This window comes from Gymnoscopelus microlampas, assembly GCF_963454915.1.
Source record: "Gymnoscopelus microlampas genome assembly, chromosome: 14".
Taxonomy (NCBI): domain Eukaryota; kingdom Metazoa; phylum Chordata; class Actinopteri; order Myctophiformes; family Myctophidae; genus Gymnoscopelus; species Gymnoscopelus microlampas.
In genome coordinates, this window is record NC_139951.1 from 17,753,191 (window position 1) to 17,776,225 (window position 23,035).

General features: G+C 39.2%; 1 protein-coding gene across 1 annotated transcript in view; it reads right to left on the minus strand.

The window, feature by feature from the left end:
* The window catches only part of LOC311060925 (integrin alpha-M-like), a 23,711-nt gene continuing 676 nt past the window's right edge, over positions 1 to 23,035 (minus strand). The window contains exons 2-30 of the mRNA XM_084079324.1: positions 20,928 to 21,030; positions 20,278 to 20,396; positions 19,012 to 19,082; positions 18,531 to 18,645; positions 17,782 to 17,921; positions 15,827 to 15,972; positions 15,582 to 15,732; positions 14,056 to 14,203; positions 13,869 to 13,942; positions 13,218 to 13,341; positions 12,767 to 12,909; positions 12,510 to 12,662; positions 12,195 to 12,407; positions 11,924 to 12,057; positions 10,243 to 10,373; positions 9,980 to 10,137; positions 9,767 to 9,892; positions 9,380 to 9,453; positions 7,649 to 7,790; positions 7,450 to 7,548; positions 7,256 to 7,335; positions 7,072 to 7,167; positions 6,921 to 6,990; positions 6,707 to 6,805; positions 6,449 to 6,529; positions 5,385 to 5,495; positions 4,375 to 4,488; positions 4,175 to 4,285; positions 1 to 3,112 (exon numbers count right to left, since the gene is read on the minus strand). Coding sequence (XP_083935450.1) covers positions 3,008 to 3,112; positions 4,175 to 4,285; positions 4,375 to 4,488; positions 5,385 to 5,495; positions 6,449 to 6,529; positions 6,707 to 6,805; positions 6,921 to 6,990; positions 7,072 to 7,167; positions 7,256 to 7,335; positions 7,450 to 7,548; positions 7,649 to 7,790; positions 9,380 to 9,453; positions 9,767 to 9,892; positions 9,980 to 10,137; positions 10,243 to 10,373; positions 11,924 to 12,057; positions 12,195 to 12,407; positions 12,510 to 12,662; positions 12,767 to 12,909; positions 13,218 to 13,341; positions 13,869 to 13,942; positions 14,056 to 14,203; positions 15,582 to 15,732; positions 15,827 to 15,972; positions 17,782 to 17,921; positions 18,531 to 18,645; positions 19,012 to 19,082; positions 20,278 to 20,396; positions 20,928 to 21,030 — 3,431 coding nt within the window. The 3' untranslated portion in view covers positions 1 to 3,007. The remainder of the gene's footprint in view (positions 3,113 to 4,174; positions 4,286 to 4,374; positions 4,489 to 5,384; positions 5,496 to 6,448; positions 6,530 to 6,706; positions 6,806 to 6,920; positions 6,991 to 7,071; positions 7,168 to 7,255; positions 7,336 to 7,449; positions 7,549 to 7,648; positions 7,791 to 9,379; positions 9,454 to 9,766; positions 9,893 to 9,979; positions 10,138 to 10,242; positions 10,374 to 11,923; positions 12,058 to 12,194; positions 12,408 to 12,509; positions 12,663 to 12,766; positions 12,910 to 13,217; positions 13,342 to 13,868; positions 13,943 to 14,055; positions 14,204 to 15,581; positions 15,733 to 15,826; positions 15,973 to 17,781; positions 17,922 to 18,530; positions 18,646 to 19,011; positions 19,083 to 20,277; positions 20,397 to 20,927; positions 21,031 to 23,035) is intronic.

A 23,035-nucleotide genomic window follows, 5' to 3' on the forward strand; every position in this document is an offset into this window, starting at 1 on the left:
ACTCTATGTTTAATAGGGCTTAAGTTGTTAAAAGCTGACTCATTCAACCAACAGTCTCCATTCAGGAAGTGAGATCGTAACCCGTAGCACACCCTGATAGAATGTCAGGCTTCACTTCATGGCGTGTTCATGGTAACAGTGAGCAAAGGCCATGCCTTTGTTTTGATATAGGGCAATGCAGTATCATTTGTCATATCTCAGCCTATAGGCCTACTGTATATCTGTCAGTCAGCTAATGAGGGGCCCGGGGACCACCAGGGGTCCTTGAGGGCGTTCCAGCAAGATCACAATGACATTAACCACTTTAAACCTAAAGTATTTCATACTTTGGCTATATAAACATGTCAGATCTACAAGCTCACAATACATGATGCGATGCGTTATGAGCTTGTAGGTCTGCTATTTTTTAAAGGTTTTGAAAAAATATTGAACATAATTAACAAATATATTTGCTGAATGCTTGGACTTCCTTGGTGGTGCTATCTTTTTCGTGTCCTATTATCACTGTCCACTTTAAATTGTAGCTATGTTCTACCACACCACATGTCACCTATTCAGACAGCAGGTCGCCACAACTTCCAGCATGCATATAGGCTTTGTTTCGTTTACTTTTAATTGTTCACTATACATTTGGCTCTTTGGGCCATATTTATTTTCTTTCAGCAATATTTCTGCTCAGTAGGCTCAGTTGCGAACCACATCGGAAGGGAACACCATTAACGATTTTGGATCCCACATTTCCTTACAGAACAACATGCCATGGATTCTCATCATTCAATCCTCTTGGGAATACAGTTTGTAAACTATAAATCCAATAGACTCTTCTGTTGAGAATTTCATAAATGTTTCCACCTCTCTCTGGTAGAGACACTTTTTCAATACCCTGGAACCTGAACGATGAAATATCATGCTTGAAGTCTTTAAAATGTACTATTGGGTCATTTTTATCATTTCTCCTTATGGAGCTTTTATGCACACTCATTCTTTGTTTTAACTGGCATGATGTTTTACCCACGTAGACAAGCCCCCATGGACATTTAATCAAATATATGACATGGGTAGTGGTACATGTGATGGAGTTGATCATTGATAGAGTATTTTCTCCCAGTATGGGGATGAGAAAAATGGTTCCCTTTGACCATCCTATTATACATTTGGCAATGGTGCGCATGCGTGGCTGTGTCTGTGTCCTTCATCCGGGTCCTACGCTGTACTGTCGAGTTAAAACCGTGCCTGTGCCTCTGCATGTCTGCAACGGAGAAGCCGCACAGCCACAGGGTTGCCAGGTTTCGCGCGACTAACAAGTAATGCACGCACACAATTTGTTTGCTTCTTGCACTTTGCTTTCGCGGGGGTCCGAGGGGTCCGCAATGTTTCGCGAGGGTCCGAAGGGGTCCGCGATGTTTCGCGGGGGTCCCAAGACTCCCAGGGTCCGCGATGTATTTCTTTCTTCTTTTTTTTTTATCCCATGATTTGAATAACCCATTTGGAAGAGGTTTTAGCAAGGCCTGTGTACTTCTTTTGACTGATTTTATATCGGCATGTACAAGGCTATCTCTAAGATTTCGTCCTCTTAATAGAGTATTAGAGGTGGCTCTTTCAGATCTGCTGATATAGCTGGGTCTGATGATAATATGAGCCAATGTTTTTTTTTTTAAATAGTAGGTCCCAATGTATAACAGATTCTTCCACGCAATCATGTGGATAACCACATTCTAGAAACCTTTGTTTCATGTTTAATGGTTTGTCCATAAAATCTTCAGTGGTGTGACAAATATGTCTGAGTCTGAAGAACTGGCTTTGTGGTAAACTACGTTTAAGGGGTGTAGGATGATACCTATTAGGCCAGAAGTAAGTTGTTTCACTCTGCTTCTGTTCTGTATAAAGTGGTGCATAGTGTACCAGATTTCTTCTTTACCCACAAATCTAGGAAATGTACTCTATCCCTAGCATGTTCTATTGTAAACTTAAAATTGGGGTATTTTTTATTGAGAAGTGTTACAAACTCCTTCAATTTGTCTGTGTCCCCTTCAAAAAGACAGAAGATGTCATCAATATATAATGGGATTATAGATCATTTATCTTCAAAGAGACCAACATATAAATTGGTATTGCGCTCGGAGCAACCGTGCTGCCCATTGAACAACCATTGACCTGGAGATAATAGTCTTCTTCAAATTTGAAATAGTTGTTTCTTGATACAAATTCTGCTAGCTGTAGAATGAATTCATTTGGTGGCATGTTTTGTTAGGCGATATTTACTAAGGTAGCATGCTAAAGATGATTGCCCCCCCTTGGTGGGGGATGCAGGTATATAAACAGAAGGCAATTTCCACTCACATTGTTTATCTCTGAGATCTTATTCATGAAATCTATGGATCTATGGAAGGATACAGAAGATAAATGGAGCATTTATATAGCGCTTTACATAGATTGTGCATTACATTCACCCATTCACAAACACATTCATACACCGATGGAGGAGGAAACCATGCAAGGCACCAACCTGCTCATTGGGAGCAATTTCAGCGTCTTGCTCAAGGACACTTCGACACTAACTCTGGGGGATCCCGGGATCAAACTGGGAACCTCACGGTTCCCATCCGGCCACTCTACCCCTGAGCCACTGCCGCCCCACATATGGCTTTATAAATAATCTATGAAGTTAGAGAGTGGTTCTAATAATGAACCAATTAATATAAAGCAAACAGTCAGAGTGAATTTTTTTTTTTTTTTTGCCCCATGCCATCATAGTATACTGTATTAAGAATGTACAGATGGCACAATGTTTTCTAACAGTAAGTACTGATCAAATGTGCTATTTGTCTGGTGTAGTAAAGTGGAATGACATTTTACCGTGTTATTATACAATGTCTCTGCAATGAAATGTAATGAGCAAGGATGAAATAAACAATAGAACAGAGTGGAATAATCCAATGCAATACAAAATACTATACATGAAGTACAGTCCATACTGCACATGGTTCCCTGATCTGTGACCTTATGTTCATTGTTGTTCCTCTGGTGGTTGTGCTCCACCATCTTCTGGACCTTGTCCTTCTCCACCCTGATCATCAATCATCTGCTTGTACTGACTCTTGAAAAACCCAGCCTGAGAGTAGGATACACCAACATACATATGAGGAGAAAAAATAGCATAAATCCAGCAATGCAGCATTAAGCCTCCATCATTAAACAATGACAAATTATTGAATGGCAAAAATAGCATGTGCCGGGAATTTCTGTGCTAATGCTGCATAAAACTGCGTCACCAAAAACAGTAGGGGCCATCCTTGGGTTCATGAATGTGCACAGAAACGTATATGGCAATAGTTTTCAAGATATGTTGTTTGGTACCAAAATGGTGGATGGACAGACAGACAGACAAACTGACTGACAGACACAGCGTCGTACATGACTGACATCACATGCTGGTCACATGAAGTCAGACTTTCACATTCCACACTGGAACCACCCTATTCCCATGTGAATCCAGACATCCATATGATTTGATTTGATTCTAATTAACTACATTATTAGTTAATTAAAGCTGCACTATGTAACTTTCCTCTTCTACCGCGGATTTGAACCCGGTTTCCTGCGCAAGTGCTGACATTTTTACCATTGAGCTAATTAGAGCCTTCCTGCTTGCTCAGGGGATAAATTGAATCTTGACCATCAGGTCAAAATTTGTGTCAGATCCTGTGTCTAGGTGAGACATGACCTTTGCTTTGACACAATCTAAATGTCTCAATAGAAGAGCAGGGAGACAAAATACAGCCACCCCAATTGTATAAGTTATATTGTATTAACATACTCTACCATACAGATTGGACAAATTACATTTCATTTGTTAACCTACATAGTACCGCACATATTTCTATGTTTTCTTTTAGTTTTTTGAGGGGTCTGCGGCCAAATACATTTTAGGTGTCCTTCCCATGAAAAAGTTTTGAGCACCACTGATATAGAAACATACGTTTTTCAGAAAACTGTTAGGATTTAGAAGACATTTTTTGAATTGGCCTCAGGTCTTAATGGGCTAAAGGAAATGATATGGGACATCATTGTGTGTATTATCATCCAGGAAGAAATGTCTTGTGCTTTCATCAAACAAAACAACCATAACTAATACCTTGAAATGAACATACAGTATATAGAGTGTATTTATTACCTTATATAAGCCAGCAGTGATCAAAGCCAAAAGAACAAGTCCTCCTACGGTTCCACCAATGATCCCGTTGGTGAGGTCTGTCTCAGTGTACACTTCTACTGTGGCCACAATCTGAGAACAACAATTAATTTCAACATCACATTCAAAGTCTTCTAAATGAGTAAAACAGTAAAATGAATGTACTATCGACGCAACGTTACCTTTCGAACTGGGGGGTCGTTTTTAGACTCTGCTGAAAAGAAGATGTATTGGTCTCTGTCATACTCCAACGTGGCTGTGCTGATCAAAAGGAATTTGGCTGACTGGAGACCAATCTGTGGGTCAGAAGTAAAGAGGGAAGAAGATGAGGAGCATTTTGCTCAAATTCAAAGCTCTGATCTTTACTGGCTTTACTGGTTCTTTGCTTGTAATTATGTAGAATGTAATATTCACCCACTCACAACCAACCAATGTAGTGGAAATAATAATAATGATTAAACCTGCATGAACCCAAATTTGAATCTGAGGAAAGATATGTGAATTATTTTTATTTGCCCAATTTTTATTTGCCCAAGGATATGTAGGAGATTCTTTAAATCATTGTAACCATCTTCAACCACCAATGATTATTTATTGTTTCAACTTATTGTAAAATGTATTCTTGACATAGTTTGACATTACAGTTCCCTTACTTTACCAGTGGTGTAAAGTAACTAAGTACATTTATTCAAGCACTGTACTTCCTTTACTCGATTATTTTTCGATGTTCTGTACTTTTACTTCTACTCTACTACATCTCAGAGGCAAATATTGTACTTTTACTCTACTACAATTTTTGAAAACTTTAGTTACTAGTTACCTTGCGTTTGCGGATATAAATTATTACATTATAAAACATACATAAACCACTTTAGCCCTATTTTATATTTCACAACGCTTCGCATCGCGGCGCGTTGTAAGCTTGTAGATCTGCTATTTCTAAACATTTTTGTACTTTTACTTTTGGTACTTTAAGTATATTTTGATGCTAATACTTTTGTACTTTTACTCAAGTAACATTTTGAACACAGGCCTTTAACTTGTAACAGAGTATTTTTATATTGTGGTATTGCTACTTTTACAAAAGAAATGTAGTACTTTTTACACCACTGTACTTTACCTACAGTAAATGGCAATATAATATTATGTTCAGTCTTGAATAAACACCACATATTTTAGACATGATATTTACCTGCTCGATCCATCCTGAGCTCAGGTTGGCAGAGATGTTGTAAACGTCCTGCTGATCTTTCACCATGAACACGTTGCATCTGAACACTGTACACGTGGCAACGGAACAGTCCTATGGGCAAGTAAAGGACAAATTCAAAGCAAAATGTTATAAAATTGAATGTTTTCAGCATATATAACTAAATTGTAAAATGAAGAAACCTTTGTCTGTCTGGAACCACGTTTTCTCCACAGTGGGTTGACCAAATGATCTGAACTTGCACACAGGCATTGACCATTAGTATATGCAGAGAGTGACGAAGCCTGTTTATTAGAACTTTTGTGAGCGCTCCTCGAAGACTATGGGACCTGTAGTCGTGGTTGCAGTCCCATAGTCCGGATGGACAGAGGGTGGAAATGATGGGTATGGACTAGTGTGTGTGTGTGTGTGTGTGTGTGTGTGCGTGCATGTGTGTGTGTGTGTGTGTGTGTGTGTGTGTGTGTGTGTGTGTGTGTGTGTGTGTGTGTGTGTGTGTGTGTGTGTGTGTGTGTATATATATATATCTAACTATATAAATGGCGAGCAACTTCCGTGCCCTCGGTGGCGACACCCCACAGCTCTGTTATCGACTAAACACAACACCGTCAGACCACATGTCGCCAACACTGTCGCCACGGCGGGCGGCCTGAATTTACGTTTCGCGTAGGGCACCTGGCATGCCTCACTACACCGTTCCCACCTCGCAACATAATTAATTCTACTCACCAAATGTCGGACACAACGGAAGTGGAAGACCTCTAGTATATATATATATATATAGTATATATATATATATAGTATAGTATATATATATATATATATATATATATATATATATATATATATATATATATATATATATAAATACCGTAGCATCAGTGTTACCAGATATCGGTCTACTTTTTGGAAACACTGGTATGATTGTCTCTTGTTATAGCTATAATATTTTATGGTGTAGGGGTGTTCTTTTTGTATGTATAGTGTTTTAATGGACCCCTTAGTCTGCAAAAAAAAGTTGATTTATTGATTGATATAGCCATATTTACCACTTTATGATTTTTCTTGATGTTATATACAAAATCTGGAAGGTTAGGTTCCTCGTCCTTAGATCTGCTGCAGCCTGGAATCTGAAAGTTGGTTAGTCAAATGGAAAATATAACATTGGAGTCACATTAATAGCACATCAAATAACCCTAACTAATTGAACTGAATCTGACATGAGAAACAGTTTTTCCACAGAGCAGTTTCAAGGTTGGTGTGTTTGAGTTCCAACATGCATTGATGTGTCCATCCATGTAAGTTACCTTTATTCTACCAGGATTCACCCAGATGTCTTTATCACCAAGCCTCACCGGCACCTTGATGATCACAGTAACATTAAAGGCTCTCACATAATTCAAAACCTGAGGAGATAGGACATGATAGAAATAAGTATTCCTTGATGTCGCTTGATGTCACAACAGTAAACCTTAAAGCTGAATTATTTAAATGAATATCAAATATTTAGAGATGTTTTACCGTAATTGATTGTGGAAGTGGTGTCTGCAGATTATTTTCTCCAAAGGTGAAATTGGTGTAGCTGAGTGAACTGAATAGAAATACATTTTTTTATTTAACTTTTTTTAACTTAAAAATAATGACTGTGTGAATGATAAGAAACAGTGCAAACCTTGGATTGGAAATGGAAAGAAAAATGCTGTACTTCACATCAATCTCCTTCCACCGGTAAAAGTCCCCAATTTTTGAGGAATGCTCGGCATTTCCGCTGAAACCAAAGAGAAATAATTCCTAGTAATGCAATGATAGAAAGCACTCAACCACACAGTGCAAGGTTTTCCACCAGACAACAGTACCTTGTTGCATTTGCAGTGATCAGCATCTTTCTGTCAAGTTTACTGTTGATATCTATCCCATAGGAGACAGTGAAAAAAGCCTAGAATGGAATGGATCAGACAAAGCACTTTAACTATTCATCTATCAAAACAGTCAAAACAAACTTGCAGATAATGTGAGAGTAGAAGCTATGTCAGAAATCTAAAAGTTGAACCTTGGCATTGCTTTTGAAAATAGGCTTGTCAATGGTGCAGTCACTCATCCCACGTGATAAACCATCCTCACTGTCTATTGAGTTACATTCCACTCTTCCCTTGGTAAAGACAGAAAACCACAAAGCGAGAAGAATTTATTAAGGCTGAACTTTGGATTAGTTATGTTGAATTGCCGTTGCCTTTGCAATACTGCCTTACCTGCTGTATGGTGGGTTTCCTGTATGAGAGCCCAGGAGGGTATGTGAGGATGACACGACTGTTGTACGAGTTCTCCTCTCTGTTCTCAACTGACACCATTACGTTCAACAGTTCATCTATGCCCACTTTAACTTCTGTAGAGCTGATGCAAAAACAGAGAAGAAAAGTGTTATTACAGTATGTCTTCTTAAAAGGTTGTCCCCGAGGGCCAAAAAAGGTCCCTGACAGCATAATTAGACCAAATATCCTACAGTGTGTACTAGCCCTTAACACACTGAGTGCCAGAGGTTTTTTAAAACAGGGTACAGCCAGTGCCAGCGTTTTTAACAATGTTTCTACCTTTTTCAAGTAGTCACAAAAACAATTCCGTGATCACCGTCCTCACGGTGATCCCCTCATTACATACACAGGGGTCTCGTAGTATCAAAAAAAACAAAAAAACATTTGGTAATCCGTTCCATAGTTGCAGCCAGTTGAAAATAGTCAAAAATACATAGTCAAAAAAAAAAGGTACACAGGAGCCGAGATACAGGCTTTTAAAGTAATAAGATAACCAGGAAGTGGATAGGAGTCTAAATCTTCGAAAAATGATATCTCCTGGTGCTGTGAAGGACTTTTTTTTTTTTTATATATATATATATATATATATATATTTTTCTTTTTTTTTCAAAAACGGCACTCAATGGTTGGATTATGAAAAACTCAATGTGTTAATAGGTTGCAGGTATGAGGGGATATCATTCCTTTGTCACTTACTGTAGGCCTATACACTGTAGAGTAGGTCTACATGTACATAAAGGTTCGTCATCATCAAGACTGGAATACGTTTTATCACCGTGGCATGAACGCCCGAGGAAATTCTTCTGAACAGTGTTGCCAAATTTTGAGACAGGAATAAGCAACCAGGTTTATGAAAACAAGCCCAAAAGAAGCGACTAGGCCACATGAGCACTTTAAACCTATTTGAAAATAGCCAAACTCACACAATTTCACATCTGTGAGGTTGTAGATCGGATATTTTCAAAGAAAAATCTTTAAAAAATCCACACAAATCTTGTATGGGAGTCTATGGCACAACATATTTTCAGGGGGGGAGGGGGGTCTGCTGACAAATATTAGTTTAGGGTCCTTGCCATGAAAATGTTTGAGAACCACTGGTTTAAACAACATTAGGAAACAAGCACAAAGTCGCTTATAATAAGCGGACATGGAAACAGTGCTACTGAATTGCATTGCACACTTGACTGGTTGACTTGTTTGTTTCAGAGACAGAGAGAGGGAGAGAGAGAGGGAGGGAGATAAATATTTAATGTCAATCAATAGTATCCTGTTGCGGTCTCGCGCATATACTGTATCACGGAAGTCTTGCACGTTTTTGTGAGATGTCGGTTAAAAGGAAATAAAATAAATTGGAATAAAAACGAATGTATGTATCGGGTCTCGATCTCATCCTAGTCAACTCTTGCAGTGTGTGATCCCTTGTCGGCGATCAATCGTATAGTGTGAAAACCGTAACGATATATGACAGCCGATTTCAAGAAAGAGACTTGTGAAATGCTTAACGATCTGATGACCCCCCGACCACTTCAAAAGTCGTACTGTGTGTACCTGCCCTAAGTGTATGAGGAATCATTAGGGGAAAGATCATGTTTGCCATTCACTTTGATTTTGACTGGTTCATCAACAAAATAACCACACTCTTAGAGGACATATGTGTACATTATGTCTCACCTGGTAAAGTTGAAATCAACTTTGAGGTTGTCAGTACAGCGGTCATCAGTGCCACAGTTGATTTCAAACCCTAACTGTTGTACAAGGGGGTAAGTCAACCGTGTTAATCACATTTTCTTTCAAACAGCAATAATAACATCATGATCTTACAAGCTGTTTGAACATGAATTTGCTCTGAACTGGAAAGCCATAAAGCTAGCTACAGTATATACCGATTATTCCAATGGCCAATCATTCTGGCTAATCTGCAAGCTCTAATGTCAAGCTCTCTTGGCAAGAGTAGTCTGTCCTCTCTCAAACTCTGAATAAAAATAATTACCATTGCATTCTACAGTAAATATTTGGACCCATGAAACGATAGACAGATAGATAGACAGACAGACTTACAGGATGATTTGTGGTTGTCTGAGCTTGCTCTTCAAGGCTTGGACTGAGCTTGTCTAAAGATGGAACACCTTCAAAGGTGAATCTAAGTTCATTAGACAGTTCATTCAGAGCATCCTCTGGACACGCCTGCAATGAGAGGGCATTATTATTATAGACCAACCTTCAATGAAAAAAGATTTCTCTAAATTATGCTTATTCAGATTACCAACCTACCTCAATGTCAAATTTATGTGAAAAGCAGTGTGGCTTTGCCATGTCAAGGGTAAAAGACTTGAACAGCTCTCGTTGTTTTGGTGTCTCGATGTAAGCACGGTTGTTTGGAGTTTTTCGGGTTGAATCCAGCGTCAATGTATAATTAATCTGCGCTTGAGCTGGAACAGTTTAAACTTTCATTAAAAAGTTACTCCCAACATAAAAGTATTTTAAATGCTAAAATGGCTCTGTGGTGTCTAGACTTTTTTTTTAAATGCAAAAACCTGAGTGGCGAGTCATAGTGAAGCAGACTTTAGCCGTGTTTTTCAAGGGAGAATTGCAGTCTGGGTTGTTGGTTGGGATCTGAGCTGGGCTGAATGTCACCTGTGCTTCAACCATTACTATTGGCTTAGATCTGGAAATGGATAGAATCACTGGAATCACCTCCTTTACTCTCATTTACTTAGTAAGGGAAAGGGCAATAGTACAGAAGTCACTTGATTAAGAGTACGATGGAGCAATTATATAAAAGGAATACAGTATGACAAAATGACGTATTTAAAAATGTTTCTTATGTTTTTCTTTATTATAATGTGCAGTCATCGTTTGCTAAAAGTAAATGCAAGACAGTCAACAATTTTCTCAGTTCTGGTTCTATTACCCAAACTGGCAACAAGATATGGAGCTGTGTGTCCACAAGTGTGACTGTTGCACTTTTCTGGGCAGTGCAACAGTCACACTTATGGACAAACTTAGCTCCACAAGTCTGGACCCTACCCAGCACTCACACAACAATACCAGATGTGCGTCACCCTGGAACACATTCTGGGCCAGTTTACTTTCATGCATGGAAACGGCTACATCATGACAGTGAAGGACTATTTCACCAAGTGGCCAGAGACATACGCGGTTCTGGACCGCAGTACTGGTACCATGGCAGAGAAACTTGTTGCCAAGATGCTAAGATGCCAAGCCTGTAAACCCACAGTGCTGGTAGAGCGATGTTATCGAACCTTTGCTACCCAGCTCACCATCTTCTCTGATCGACAGCAGAAAGACTGGCCCTCCTCTTGGCCCTGGTCCTGTGGTTCTACCAAACCGTGCTGTTGGAGTCTATGCTTTGCATTCCAGTGGCTGCAGCACTTAATGTCCTTGCATTAAGCCAGTACTGATCATAAGAGTCCCAGCCAAACACAAATGTGGCTATGGAGAGTTCATGGCTCTTCATGGTTTTACCCCTTGTCCGTCCGTCCGTCCGTCCGTCCGTCCGTCCGTCCGTCCGTCCGTGTGTCCTGTCCGTCCGCGAGCAGAGCTAATCTCCGGCACCGTTGGCCCGGTCACTGCGAAACTGTGCACACACACTCCCTGGATGCCAATTCAGAACCTCTGCCCCAATTTGTTTACATGGGCTTGTTATAGCGCCACAAGGAGGCCGATTTGTGCAAAACCCCTTTTTTTTATATTACTCCTACAGATTTTATCCAAACGTCATGCAAATCAGTACACAGTATCTCTATAGTCATGTGATCAACCCGGATCTGTGAGATTTTCCAGATTCAATCCTCATTGCCTAAGGTTGGCTTCCAAAGTTTGCAGGATTGGTCCGTTTTGAACAAAATGCCTCAAATCATGAACACAGCTTGTGATTTCCGTGAAATTTCACACGCATATTCCCACTAGGCCGAGGAAGAAATGCCACCCTTTTCACATTGGCCTGTTATAGCGCCACCAGCAGGTCTAATTTAGCAAGACACATTTTTGGAACAAATGCCTCAAATCATGAATGCAGTGTCCGATTGCCGTGAAAGGCCTAAGAAGAAATGCCACCCTTTTCACATTGGCCTATTACTGTATATGTCACCAGGAGGCCACAATAACGTACCAGACCTGGCGGAGACCTGTGCTCCGAGGAGCACTTTTTCTAGTTTAATATATTATTAGAATTACACCATTCTTTATATTTACCTGAGTAGGAGGACAGCACCCTTTGAACCCACTGCCAAGTCAGGCAGGCTGTCTCCACTGAGGTCAAAAGAAGACTGGCTAATAGACAGACCAAAGAACCGCAGTCCAGGCTGGACATCAGAGCCAGGGATTCTCTAGATGAGGAAAAAAGGTAAGAGAATGTTTAGAGATCAAGTTATAAGGAATGGGTTGCACGGTTTGCACCTGTCCAGAAAATACAAAACGTTGCATGAATCTATGGCCAGTGGCCACTGTATTGACTCTCACACACCTGTGAGTACATGGGATTGACTGTTTTTCTTCCATCACCATGGAAAATATAGATGCTTCCTTGACCATCATTCTCTAGTGGTGCTCCCACAGCCAAATCATTGAATCCATCACTGTTGAGATCAGGCAGTGGAGCAAGAGAGGAACCAAACCTTCCTCTTTCTCCTGAAACACCTTTCAACACTGTTTCACTATCGGATAGACAATCAACTCTCTGATGGGAAAACAGAAAAACAGGAATGAGATTCATCATTTGAATTCTCATAGCTGAGGTCAAATGTATGCATTTGATGACAGAAAGTTAAACATTCTTTACCCCGTGGGTAAGGCTACAGACGTAAACCCTGCCCTCTCGATCTTTCTCCGTGAATGAAGGAGCAGATATGAGGATTATGTCAGTGTATCCCATTTGATCACGATCCACATCCATGGTACAAACCTCTGCCCCAAAATATGCCCCAATCTGAAACTGAGAAAGACAAAAATCATCATTCAAAGGAGGCAGAATTACATTTATTGCTAAAATATATATATTTTCCTTCATGTTTTGAGAATAATATTTGGAGCACAAACCTGTGGATCTGTTGAAGGGTCAATCTGTTGAGGGGTTTTGCTGGAGGAGAACACTATTACCATCCCCATGTGTTTATATCTTGGAGCACCTACAATGGTGAGAATGCCACTTCTTCTTGTGTTTGCAATTGCCATGGAGTAACCTAGGAGAAAGCAGCACTGAGTAAACATTAAGTACTTGATTTTTGAAATAATTAATGATGCTTAGGGTGCATGTAGGTGTTGCTAATGCTGATTATCACATGACCTTCTTACCAAGAAAAACAAACTGTGGTGTGTCGGAATACATTGGACTACAGTCACTAAACAATGACGTCCAAATGGGTAGAAGTCTTATGTAACATGCAGAAGATTGAAGTCTTTCATTATTTAGATACAGGCATTTCTATACTTGGTGGTGGTAACAGCATACAATATAGTAATATAATAAGAAGTGAATTTACTTTCTCACCAAGATAACTGTCAGGAACCATATTGGTAAGCTCCTTGAAGTTTCCCTTCTGGCCTCGTTTTGATATTTCCTGGTAGCTCCCTCTCCATTGGAAGGCACCAACAGCTGCCATCTGGAATCCTCCCTATAGGTACAATAAAATGATGTTTTTATGGAACAATTTCTTCTATATTTTTTGTTAGGGTTGCCACTAATATCACAGGTTGTGCCTTACCTCCTTCAGAATTGTAATATCACAGGCTGCAAAATGGCGTGGGCCTAATATACTTTGTTCAAACTATCCGAAAATGTAACAACAATAGCATGCAATTACTAATGCAGGCTGCATAACGCCTGAGGTGGTATGTAAATAGTGGTAATGAAAAAACTGCACTATAGAAGCATGATCCAGTGAATTTCCACCCAACCACCCACCCACCCATCCATCCATCCATCCATCCATTCATCCATCAGCATGTAATTATCTCTGCCAGGCCAGGAGGCGAAGATCATGTTTTGTCCATGTGTTTTTCAGGTTTACCAACATTCAAAACTTGCCATTCACCTCCAGATATTTTTTATTTGCCCATCTGCTGTACCCCTCATACCAATTCACATGACTAAGAATAGGGTTCTGTGTGTAGAAACAACTAAACAAATGTTTTTGATTACCCCAGGTACATAAGCAGCACTGAATCCCTCTTGAGCCATTTCCAGTTTCAATGAGCCACCGCTTGTCTGAGATCCTGTAAAGACAAAATAAATCAACAAGAAATATCTCACTACTCAATTATGAATGGGGGAAAAAAGATTTCCTTGCTAAGCCAGATTTTGTTTGGACGTTGGAACAATAAAGTACCTTCAATTGAAAAGATGCTGTTCTGCAAAGCCTCCTTGATTCCATCAAGAGCTTGAAAGTTGGTCACTCGAAACACGTGTTTTGACGGATCGGTTGCAATGGTGTCCAACTCTAATTTTGCATAATAATCATCAAAAGCACTTCCAACCTAAGGATACCAAGATACAGTGTTTACAATGTTTTTGATGACAATGTTACTGTTTATATGAAGTAATTGGTTAATAATTCTTTGCTCATCTCCACATTGATATTGTAGATTCAAAACTCAGCATGTCCTGAAACTAAATAGTATTCACAGTGAATCCTGGGTAGTGAGGCTACTATTAATTCTAGTTCATCACTTGTTCATGTTGTCACGGTCCGGTACTCAAACCTTGGTTCATCCCAATGTTGATTGTCTGTTGTGTTCACCTGTGTCTAGTTAGTCCTTGTCTATATGTATGCCCCTGTGTGTTTGGTCCCTTGTCAGTTCGTCGTCGTATTTTGATGTGGTTAGTTCTTGTTCCATGTGTTTTCCAAGTCTTTGATAATTAGTGTATACCTAAGTCCATGCTTCCTTGTGATTTCCCAGTGTGGGGTTTTTGAGAAATAAACCTCCTTGAATATTCACTGCTCGGCCTGTATCTGTCGTTCTGCACCTGAGTCCTACACCTCCAGAACCACACCGTGACACATGTCCTATGACCAATATTAATTAGATCCACAATACACTGCCGATATTTGATACAACTAGAAACATTTGATGCAAAGTCATTTGTTTTGAGTGTGTCCAGACCATAGATACAGTAAAACATTATTAAGTACAGTAATAAGCGTCCTAGTTCTATTCATGTGCACCTACTTTGCTGGGGGACCCGATAATGCAAATTGCTTTGGAGATACCATAAACATAACATATAAGCATCATATTTGTATTAAGTAATCACATCACAGAGGCCCCTTATGGATTGAATACTTTGCTGTGTTTGACACTAAAGCACAGTGTTGCTATTATACAGTGTATTATATGCTAATGCCATTCTCTCTAAGCCAATGCCTATCTACAGTATAGTGCTGTTCTTGCATACGTTTTCTGCACTTTAAATACTTCATACTTTATTACTTATTACTACTTAGTACACTTATATTATAACCCTTATTGCCTACTTGTGCTATACCTTGTTTTAGTTATACCATCATGTTGGACATTGTTAGCGCAGTCTGGTGGAGCCTGCCACACCAACATTTAACTGTTTGAGCATGTAACAAATAAAACCTTTTGAATCTTGAATGGAAAAGTATTTTCTATGAATGGATTTCAATGGTCCAGACTAGTATCAGTAGATACTAATGTCTGTCTGGGCTACATTGTTAGCCACTGTGGGTTAGGGTCCTCTGGCTCTGCTAATAGCTGCCTCAGTGGCCTGTACTTTCAGTGGTATAAGCTACAGGTATGTGGGAATTAGAATTAATTTCTGGTATTCTTCATTAAAAAATATATTTTTAGTACATACATTTTAAAATGATGAGTAAGACTAACAACTTACCCCAATGGCAAATCGAACAATGCCTTCCTTAGCAGCTAGGGCAGCAGCATTAGATAAGTCTTCTCTGTCATTAGACGCTCCATCAGTAATGACTATCAGGAACTTGTTCACATTTGGTCTGGATCCTCTATTTCTTGAAAAAACACCTTGGCTGTTGGAATAAAATAAAATAAAAACGTTGATGCTAAACTCTTGTCATAAAATGTTCGACATTTGTGTTATGTTATCAATATAAGGGTACTTACACAACATGTCTAATTGCTTTAGCTGTAAACGTCCATCCTTTTTGTTGTCTAATTCGATCAATTTGAGATTGCCAAGATCCTGAGGTGGCAAAATTGTCAAAATAATTGTGGATGTAGGGGTCTGTAGAGTACTGGGCAACTGCGAACTGCAAACACAATAGAAAAAGATTGAACTCACTGTTTTGTTTTGTTTTGTTTTGTTTTGTTTTGTTTTGTTTTGTTTTGTTTTGTTTGGTTTTGTTCTCAAATGTCTGGTAGACGTTCGTCTAACACTGAGTTTTTATGTATAACTCTTGTAGTAGAATTAATTGGGATATTGATTAGATTCAATTATGTCATCCTTTGCCATGTCACCCATGTGACATCACACTCTGCCATCTAATTTCCTCTCTCTGTGAACAAAGTCATTTGGGTGGCCAGACTTGGAGGGAATGATCAGTAGGTCACAATCAAGGTCATGGTCAAAATAACATAATCAGTCATATCTCAGGAAAGGAGAAATGTAGAACGAGACATTTTGGTGGGTTTATGTGTTATTTTTCTTTATAGTATTTGTGTTTTTCTACAATACATCCATGCTGCTTTTTATTCATAGCAAACTGTACCTGTGTCTAGAATTAACAAAACTATTTTATTTAACAAAAATAGTTACAACTTAAGCGAACAAATCATGCCTCAAGACATTGATTTGCGTTTTAATCATGATTTAACAAGTGATTAATATATATTGTAAGTGCAGTGTTTCCCCATATGCATTTAACAGAGGCGCTAACAGTAGCAGAGAGCTACAATATCATAATAATGTTAGAACTCAGCTGGTCCGTACTGCAGTAACAGTCATTTTAATTGGTTTATAAAATTTTTGCAGTTATCTACACAATAAATAACAATAAAATAAATAAATCCAGAGTCCAGAACATTATATATGTCTATGTGTGGATATGTGGATATTAAGAACAAAAAAATATATTTCTAATAGTCCATAACAATATCATAAGGGTCCTGTTCTTCCAGATATAAGGTTAGTGAATAATACTGCCATTATCTACCCGGAAATACATTTGGTTGTGATGTCATGATGATTTGGTCTATAATGACATGTGGAAAGTACCCTCCCTGGTCTCTTTGGCCCTAAGAACAGTGGTTCTCAAACTTTTTCATGTGAAGGACCCCCAAAATGATATGTATTTGGCTGCTGAACCCCCATCTAAAAAATATTTTGTGCCAGGGATGTTTTAAAAAAAAAGCAGATCTACAAGCTCATAGCTTGTAGATCTGGTATTTTTTAATAGCCAAAGTATAACATAGTGGTTAATATTGGTTAAAATTATTGTGACACTAAACTAACATATTTTTCTGAGGACCCCCTGTTACTCCCCCCCAAGGACCCCGGACCCCACTTTGAGAACCAATGCTTTTAGAACGTCACTAGACCTGGGAACAATGAAAATAGGGAATGCATGGCCCACCCTGTTTTGCAATACATACCCGTTATACCCGTTGTCATAGCACCCGTTTTAACCGTCTGTCTGTCTGTCTGTCTGTGTCCCTTTTGTGGCTATATGGATATCTCTGGATGTCTGTCTGCCTGTATCCCTTTTATGCCCATATATGGAGATGTCTATATATGGGGGGATCGGTAGTAGTGGAAAGTCCTTGCACAGTGGTAAACGACTGTGGAGAATGTGTGGAGAATGTCTGTGCAAAGTGACTATGAGAAGTGGACTGACTAACTAATGAAATGGCAGGTGTGGGGAATTCTGCAGGTGTGAGGAATTTTCCAAATCAAGCTAAGCATTGGCAACCCCAGGCTTAGCGACACATGGCAACCCCAAGCTTCGACACACGCGTCGATTTGAAGTCGGTGGGTCGAACGGTTCTCGAGATACGTGGATTACGTATTGGGGGAAAATCCTCCTGGGGGAATTTTACTTGACCAATTATACTAGTCTCACCTGTGGGAGTGCCGTTTTTGTCATTAGCGAGGTAATCACACTTTTAACAAAAGTCTTCATTTGTATGAAATCAGGGGAGGAAACACTGCCTGAGCCATCCAGTAAGAATGCAATATCTGCTGCCTCCCCTGCAGGACACTCTGTTAAAAGATAAGAAGAAAACAATAAGGGCATATAGTCATCTTTTGTTTGTTGTACTCTGCTGTTTCTCTGCAACCTTTACATAATATTGATATTACAGTATTTTCTTAAAGGAGCACTTCACCCACTCTCAACCTTACCTTCATATAATTGGTCCTCACTAATGCTTATCGTAAGATGTCACAATGTCTTTCTACTCACTCACTCTTTGGTGGGCTATGGACAGTTCAGAAACCTGCCTACCAATGACATGATCAATGGGGATTTGAAGCTAATACAAACAACGGTCTTTCTCTTCCTGGAAAGTTAGCATGTTGAAATAGAAGCCATTGTTCTTGAATTAAGGAACTGTCCACAGCCCTCCTCCGAAACAAAGACTGAGACAAAAATGGTACCATCTTAGTGAGGAACAATGTGAAGATAGGCTGAAAAAGGGGGGAGTACTGTGTGTGTGTGTGTGTGTGTGTGTGTGTGTGTGTGTGTGTGTGTGTGTGTGTGTGTGTGTGTGTGTGTGTGTGTGTGTGTGTGTGTGTGTGTGTGTGTGTGTGTGTGTGTGTGTGTTTGTGAGTACTTACTTACTTGTATTTAAATCAACATAGAGTTTTTACCTTCAAGAGATGATGGCACAGATGATCCAACCCTGTCATCTGCACTTATCTCTAAGCATACACCGTTGTATGTGGTGATAGTTGTGCACTCTCTTGGAATGGTTGGACCACATGCCTGGAATGGGAGAACAGAATATCTGAACTCAATGTACAATATTTTTGTTTTGTGGAAGAGAGAGAGAGAGAGAGAGAGAGAGAGAGAGAGAGAGAGAGAGAGAGAGAGAGAGAGAGAGAGAGAGAGAGAGAGAGAGAGAGAGAGAGAGAGAGAGAGAGAGAGAGAGAGAGAGAGAGAGAGAGAGAGAGAGAGAGAGAGAGAGAGAGAGAGAGAGAGAGAGAGAGAGAGAGAGAGAGAAATACACTTACTGTAGATGATTAGGAATATTTTGTACTTAGGAATAATAACCATTATCTCTGAGGGTTTTATTGACAAAATGCTTTCAAAACACAAGTGATTTAATATAACTGCAGTTAATTAACTCACAATTGTCTTTCCTGTGGTAGGGTCATTTGTCATTGTCAAGCCAAGGGACATGTTCACTGCAAAATCTGGCACTGTATTTAACATAACATAAGGAAGATGGAAAGATAAATATACAGATTAAAATCACAAAGTCACAAACTTTCACGGAAATAGCACACTGTGTTCATGATTTGAGGCATTTTGTTCAAAGCAGACGTATCCTGCAAACTTTAAGCCAATGTTAGCCAATTTGGATGGAATATGAAATATCGGACACATCCGCCTTGATCACATGACTATAGAGATACTGTGTACATTTTTTGCGTGATTTTTGGACAGAATCTGAAGGAGTAATAGCAAAAGTTTCAGGCAGATCGGTGCAGTTATAGGTAAAAACGTGAATCGGTCTGTTATAGCACCACCATGAGGATGATGTGAACATTTTTGAGTGGCATTTCTTCCTCTGCCTAGTGGGAATGTGAGCGCAAAATTTCACGGAGGAATTTTGTTCAAAACGAACCAATACTTCAAACTTTGGAAGCCAATCTTAGCCAATCAGGATGGAATATTATAAATCGGACAGATCCGTGTTGATCACGTGACTATGTGGACGGACAGGGTGTAAAACACAGTCTCGGCCATGCCTTTCGGCCTGGCGGAGACAATAATCACAAATCACGTTACTTGGTTAAACTGTCAAGAAACTGAAGTTGTTTATAAGTAACTTTAAATCACAATTGCGGCTGAGACCATTTGTACTGAACTAGAGGGTCGGGGCGCTGCGCGCCCCTCCCCCCTAGCCGCTGCGCGGTGCTTTGTGTTTGTTGGTCTCTATAATATATAAAGCCATAATAGGAGATGTTCCCAATGGAGCTATGCCCAAATATGGAGTGTGTTGTCTGACCTCACTTGGGTCTCGTTGGGCGGTGGTCGGCGATGACGCTAAGGAACAACATGGCCGACTGTAATGTTGTGAGTTTGTGTTTGCCGCAATTAATTATGCTGCGAGGGGGCAGATGTGTGCTGAGCAGTATGAAGTGGCCTACAGACTGCGCGTAGTAATTCTGCACGTTGTGGCGTGTCTTGTTAGTGACATTGATATGTTGTTTTTGTGTTTAGTCCCACACAGTGGCAGGTTTTTTTGGGGGGTTTTGGGTTTAGAAATGTATATATAGATAGATATATAGATAGATAGATAGATAATGAACATCATGTAATGATGATTCAGTTTCTCGAAAATTGCATAATTTTCAATTAACTTTTTATGTTGATGTTAATGTTGCCTACCTCTAATAGACATGGGGCTGCATGACTCTGTAGAACACTTATATATTTGGCCGCTCCTGTCTCCTGAAAGGGGTGCAGTGGGTGCACTGACCAGTATGCTAAAGGGAGCAATCCTTGACCTGAAAAGTGTTTAAAAAATATATTGAATACATCCAGAAATGTAATTTTCTGAAACTTATCCAGTGGCAATTAATGATCATTAGGGGTGTGCCGATACACTAATTTCACGAAACGATACGATACGATATTTGGCTCACAACTTCGATACGATTTCGATACGATACGATACGCACTTTTTTTATTATGAAAATATATGGAGGAGAAAAAAAGAAAATGCAAACAAATAATTCTGTTTTTGCATTATTCAGACATGCAAACTTGTAGCTTTTCAGCTACAATAGCCGTTTTGAATCCAAATAGTATGACACCTGACCCGAAAAAAAAACATGTTGTCACTCTTTTCACTTCAGGGCCGTTTGCATGCCTGATTATTATGATTGTAAAAAAAAAAAAAAAAAAAAAAAAAAATTTTAAACGATATATCGGCACACCCCTAATGATCATGGGGAGAAATTAGTGTGATGGGTAAAAGGAAAAAGTCTGTGTTTTAGACTTGTGTTCAGTCATACAAATGCTCTGTCTTTATTTACCTTGATTGTCTTTGAACCACTTTGTATCCAAATCCATCACCATGTGAACTCAAGGATTTCCAAACCACAGGATCAATGTTAAAACCAAATGCAGCTTGGAACACTGAGCAAAAACAAGCACAAAACAGCTCATCAAAGTAATATAATTAAGAAATGTTATGTTATGTCCATACCAGCAGCCTGTACTACTGTATATTCATACAGGTGACATTTGTCAAGTTTGAAACTCCCTACGTGAAGTGGAGAGAAGCTGTAGGAGACACTCTCAAATGTATTGGCTATCATTTTAGTTTTTATATCGGTGTCATTTATACCAAAACCAAATCTCACACAACAACTTTCCTTAGCAAAATTTAGTTCAGTCAAATTTGTACTTGAGTTAAAGTTCTGGGGTATTCAGAAGTACATGCTTTAGACATTTTCCCCAAAAAATGAACAAATGACAAACGATTTTCCAGAAGTTTAAAAAAATATATCAATAATAGTGAAAATAGCAGATCTAAAGCTCACAATGTGCCATTCTGTCGCGATACAATGCGTTGTGAGCTTGTAGATCTGCTATGTTCACTATATTTGAAATAGGGCTTAAGTGGTTAATTCATAATGCACTTTTTGCCTTCCTAGAAATGTACAATAGTAGATGTCAAAAGTATCTGCCTCGAGTGAAATCGAGTGGGGTGAAAGTCACAAGTATCCAAAAATACAAATAATCAAGTAAAGTACAGATACTCAAATATTTACTTAAGTACTAGCCTAAATCATCCTCTTCGTTACTGTCCACCACTGGTTATAGCAACAGTGGTTTATGTTTGCTATTGGATTATTAATATTATTTTAAAGTTTGCATATAGGACTGTAAATTGTTGAAAATACTTAATTTAAATACTATTAGTTTATGATGTCTTACGTTCTTAACTATGCCACATGCCAGGTTATCATACCAGCATGTTGATTTCAAGCTGTGTTCGAAAATACCGCCTATCAATCTGACTGCTTAACTAATTTGTGCATACATTTGGAAGTAATAACATTATTGTATTCATTATGACTTACAGTTCATATTCATAATAATCTTTGTGTACAATTGAATGTGATGTTTCTTAATGTTGGTATTGAAGTAAAGCATTTATTTGTTTCCCCCTGATATATTGTTTGGAATCATTACCCCAATCGTTACACCCATACCGAAAATGTTGTATGTTGAATGTTACTGAGAGCATTTTTTAGATTGTGGTCAATTGTTCCTTTTCCTGTAGTGACTCATATGAACCATAAAGCAAACACACACACACGCACACACACGCACGCGCGCGCGCACACACACACACACACACACACACACACACACACACACACACACACACACACACACACACACACACACACACACACATCTGTACCAATGCACCAGGTGATTGTATTCTGTTTTCACTTTCCTTATAAGGTAGCAAGGCAGCAACATTTTGCAGGAAATGTATTTTTCTTTTAACACATTACAACACCCTATTGTTGGTAAAGGTGAGAAATACAGACATTCAAAGATGTGAGTACCTTACCGTGCATATCAACAGCATATTAAGTTATGTGTTAGCGAGAAACTGAGTAACACACACACGCACACACATACACACATAATCTTCGGCCTGGCACAGATAACAAATGGGACAAATGTTTCAAAGCTTGTAGGTATGGTAGGCATGGCGTGTGTGTGTGTGTGTGTGTGTGTGTGTGTGTGTGTGTGTGTGTGTGTGTGTGTGTGTGTGTGTGTGTGTGTGTGTGGTGTGTGTGTGTGTGTGTGTGTGTGTGTGTGTGTGTGTGCGCGCGCGTGCGTGCGTGTGCGTGGATGAACAAATTAATAAATGGTGGTACAGACACGGGCCCTACTCTAGATAGATCCTTTCTTATGATAATTCTATTCCTAATTTTTCTTCCACCATTTTTTGCAGTTCAGGCATCACCACCCATTCACTTTTTACGTAACTTTGCAGAATGGTAGAGGGTCATGCCAAATGGATAAGAAACTAATCTTACTGTGATTGTCTAAATGGGGGTGCTTTAGCAATTGATTGAAAACAAAAAATTTGAGCAGGCATAACTCATGCCCCATT